Source organism: Cyprinodon variegatus, unplaced genomic scaffold (assembly GCF_000732505.1).
Source record: "Cyprinodon variegatus isolate N-32 unplaced genomic scaffold, C_variegatus-1.0 Scaffold254, whole genome shotgun sequence".
In the NCBI taxonomy this organism is placed as follows: domain Eukaryota; kingdom Metazoa; phylum Chordata; class Actinopteri; order Cyprinodontiformes; family Cyprinodontidae; genus Cyprinodon; species Cyprinodon variegatus.
The window spans coordinates 980693-985224 of NW_015150707.1; the positions used below are offsets into that span (position 1 = coordinate 980693).

The 4532-nt window shown below is 37.7% G+C and overlaps 1 protein-coding gene across 1 annotated transcript in view; it reads right to left on the bottom strand.

The window, feature by feature from the left end:
* LOC107089462 (39S ribosomal protein L23, mitochondrial-like) overlaps positions 1 to 4532 on the bottom strand; it is a 63621-nt gene that overhangs the window by 31796 nt on the left and 27293 nt on the right. The window contains exon 4 of the mRNA XM_015382271.1: positions 3886 to 3959. Coding sequence (XP_015237757.1) covers positions 3886 to 3959 — 74 coding nt within the window. The remainder of the gene's footprint in view (positions 1 to 3885; positions 3960 to 4532) is intronic.

The window sequence follows — 4532 nt, forward strand, 5'->3', positions numbered from 1 at the left end:
AGTAGAAAATGAAGGCTAATCATGTTTTGGGTGTACTATTCCTTTAAGTTGACTCATTTTTAAGACCTATCCCATTGGTTTTCCTTTTTGTAATTCAGGTGTAACTACTACTAACTACTACTATATAAGCAAAGAAGACCAGGCTTTAATTCAAAGCAGTGTATGTGTATGTGGGTGTGCGTGTACCTGTCTAACCCTCAGTGTGAGGACCGTTTTTCCAATTTCAACATCTAATTGAGGACCAGTTGTTGCAAAGTGAGGACATTTTGCCAGTCCTCACATATTATTTTGCTAATGGTTAGGTTTAGGGCAAAGGTGTCAATTGGTTAGGGTTTGGGTGAGGTATGCATTGGTAATGGTTAGGTGTAGAGTTAGGGCATAGAAAAGGTTGAAAATGACTGAAAATCAATGGAAGTCAATGGGAGTCAACACATGATCCTCACTATGATGGCAGAACAACTATGCGTGTGTGTTTGTGTGTCTTTGAATGTTTGTGCACTACAAACATTGGATTGTGATTGGCTCTAGTCATAACTATTTGAGGTACCGGTTGAAAACAAACACGGCAGCTAAACTCTCTGATTCACTGTCAAATTACACTGGGTCTGGCTAAAAGTTGAAGGCTTAAATGGTCTAAAGCATGGATATGGTTTCAAGCATGATGCACGATGAGCAGTGGAAGACACGACTCAGAGTAAATAAAAAGGGCTGCATCAATACCCACTTGAGGGGGAGGAGTGCAGCTGGCAGGCTCAGAGTTAGAGAATATCAAAGACTCCACGTCCCTAAAACTGTGACCTGAATGCAATGTGGATTTTGTAAGCCATTATATTTCTGATGACAAATATGAATAATGCTTCATGACTCATCCTCACACGGTTAAAGAGCAACAACACAGAAGTGATCAGTGCCTACACAACTGGTAGTCATCTCTTCAAAATCGACTGAAATGACTCCAAGTATAATTCAGTACAGTACCTTATAAAAGTTTGTATATTCCTTACAAAGGTTTCAGATTTTGTCACTTTTTAATCGCCCATAAAATTTTATTGTGCTATTAGGTTATAGATCAACACAAACCATTAAATAAGTATAATGGATGACAAGAAACTTTTTTTCATATTTCTCGTCAAAGCTTTGTAGAACTGTCTCACACTGCAATTAAAATTCAAAATGTTCAGGGGTTTGTATTAAGCATAGTCAATACTGACAGTGAGTCGTGTTGTCTCCGCCCCACACACTGTGGTCATTTTCCTTTGCAAAGAGGTCAAAATTTGGTTTCCTCCACAAAATTTTACTCTAGGTATAATACTTTGGAAGAAACAGAATTTAGAATAGTGTCTTCTATAAACATTAAAACACAACAAACAGAGTCGGTCCATGCATATTCAGGCAGTTTTTTCATTTGAAACCATAAATAAAAAATAAAAACACATTAGCATTTTTGTTTTTTGTTTATTGAACCAAACTCGGAAAACAAATAATCCGTTAGCTCATTTTCTGATTTTTTTGCACTAGACCGAAACGAGAGAAAAAAAAAACTAGGCTGGATCTTCGACATGACAATGACATGAAGCACACAGCCAGGATAACCAAGGAGTGGCTCAGTAAGAAGCATATCAAGGTTCTGGCAGGGCCTAGCCGGTCTCCAGATCTAAACCCAATAGAGAATCATTGGGGGTAGCTCAAACTCCGTTTCTCAGCAATAGAACAGAAACCTGAGCGATCTAGAGAAGATCTGTGTGGAGGCGTGGGCCAAAATTCCTCCCATAGTGTGTGCAAACCTACGGAAAAACTACAGTAAAAGTTTGTAATTTCAAACAAAGGCTACTGAATCAAATATTCACATTGATTTTCTCAGGTGTTCAAATACTTTTTTGCAGCTTTATCATACAATAAATAGTAAAAAAAAAACAAAAAAACATTTGAATTTCTGGATTTCTTTTTTTTTTTTAGTTTATGTCTCTCACAGGTTTGAATGGGACATGCACCTACGATGACAATTTCAGTCCCTTCCATGATTTCTAAGAAAACTTGCAAAATAGCAGGGTGTTAAAATACTTATTTTTTTCGCTGTATATGTTCATATTATTTATGGATTACATCTAAATATATAAAAGATATGTTCAATTAAAACAAAGATATGAAATAACACAATATATTTTTTTTTCATTTTAAAATCTAAAGTGTTTTCTTTAAGTAGAGAACAACAATCATTCAGTTTGGTATATCAGATCAGAATCAGATCAGAAATACTTTTTAGACAATTTCCTGATTCAAATATTTTATAAAACACCTGAACTGACCGTTTGTTATTTTTCTTTATTTTTTATGGCTTAATGAGAGAAGTGGGTTTTAAGCTGCCCTGCAAGGCTTTTAAAACTGGGTTTGATTGGTGCCGAAGCCATTCTCATTCTCATTAGTGAGCCTCGATCTATATTTATTTTTGATTATGTTCATGGTGGGGAACCCTGCTTCACAGCAGTAGGTTGAGCCAGACATAATCAAAATGTGTAGGGTCATCTTTGAGCACACCATTTCACTTTTCTGTCATCAGTTCACCTCAGTTTTTCCAGCAGGCTACACTTTCCCTGCTTTTTCAGTCGTCTTCTCCTTCTTTCCCAGCAATCGGCTATCCATAGGTTTACCTGCTGTGTCTAAGTGGCTCGCAGCAGCAACCCTGACTGACACAGCTCATTGGCTAATTTGTATCACATGCAGCTTGGTGCCGTACGCTCCGGAGGGCTTTACCATCTTGACAGGAGAAGTTTGACACTGCCGTCGGACAAGGTGGTAATTTATAAATGTTTTAAATCAAGTTGGGTCTGTTCTGGCAGGGCCTAGCCCTCTGCTATAGGTCATCAAATCAGTTTAGTCTGTCAAAGAGGCTGCCTGTAGGGATTTTAAAGGTCCAGCAGGTGTCAGTATTGAGTGACACAGTATCAACGCAATATCAGTACAGTTAAGCAATGTAGGAGACTCGTTTTGAGGAAACAACAGTTGTAGCTCTTTCTCGACCTTGCTGTGGTTGCGGAGAGATCTCGGTTTTGTAGAAGAGATGATCGGCCTAAGAGTTATTGATCCAGAGAAGATGAATCTTTGAATATCTTTCTAACTTTACCGAAGTTTCTTACTTCGGCCATGAGAGACTCTTTAAATGTTTCGGAAAACAACTTAAGGCTCCATGTCCTTGCTCAAGCTCAATTACACAGCAGCAAGTGCTTTTTCTCACCCGGGAAGCTCTCACTTCATTGACGCTTTTGCCACAAATAAGTAACCACATCCGGTCTCGGAACATGAACAAACGACCACAAACGAGTCTTTTTTTTCCTTTTTGTTCAAAAGCCCTTTTTTTTTTTTTTTTAAACAAAAACAAAATCGGCGTTTGTTTTTGGGTTCTTTTATTTCCGTTTCTGAAACGAAAATCCAATGACCAAAAGATACACGGACCAGTTTGTTATCAATTTTCTTGTTTTGGTTCAATAAAAGAAAAACGAAAATTCTAATGTGTTTTTGTTTTTTCATTTTTGGTTTTAAACACACACACACACACACACACACACACACACACACACACACACACACAAAACTAACTCAGTGTCACTTCTTTTTCAGCTTCCAACCAGTTTCCTTTGCTGTTTTTAGTCAAATCATCTTTACACCAGCTCTAAAAATATCCCCTTCCTCCTCCAGGCAACACCCTAGTTTTTATGATGCTGTTAGTTCGGTAAAGTTACCAAACACTTAAGGTCTTCACGGAACAGCTGTATTTTTAGGAAGGCAATAGTTTGCAATGGATCTTATTGAGGGGTATCAAAGTAAAGGGGGGTTAAATGCAAAATCACACCACACATCAGATTATTTGCCAAAAGAAAAAATTCTCACCAGCTGAACGTAGGCCACTTTATAATCTGGCTGCTTCACTTTCTGGTTGAGGTGATTCCTCTTCTTATTTGACCCTAAAAAAACACAGATCAGAAATATTTATCTATGTAAATAAATTAAAACTGTAAGAAACAACTTTTTAAACAAACAAGAAGCCTGTGTAGAGAAGACAAAATAGTGGTAAAATTGGTGCTTTTGGGTGCAAAACTCTGGGTGTTGCATTTTGTACCAGTTGAAGCTTATGGAAGATGGATTAAAGAAATTCCCATAAACAACGCGCTAGAATACACAAGTCTTGAGCTAACAAGAGTAGGGCTGCAACCAACGATTATTTTACTAATTGATTAATATGTCGATTATTTTTTCGAATATAAATAATTGGATAGCGAAAGGATCCTTAAACGAGATTTTATAGAGAGGCAAAGCGGGTAAAACTAAAAATGTAAATAGGTTGCTCTGTCAGCTAAAGACACGTAGAGTCCGCCCTCTCAAACCACAACACAGAGCACATGAAGATGTCGCAGCAAGGAGAGGTGGAGGAAATTGTTCCAAAGAAGGGTTTTTGTAGTTCGCCAGTTTGGCAGTATTTCGGTTATGGCAAGTCGGACAAAAAACAAACCACAGTCATCTGTAAAATGTGTAGGGAA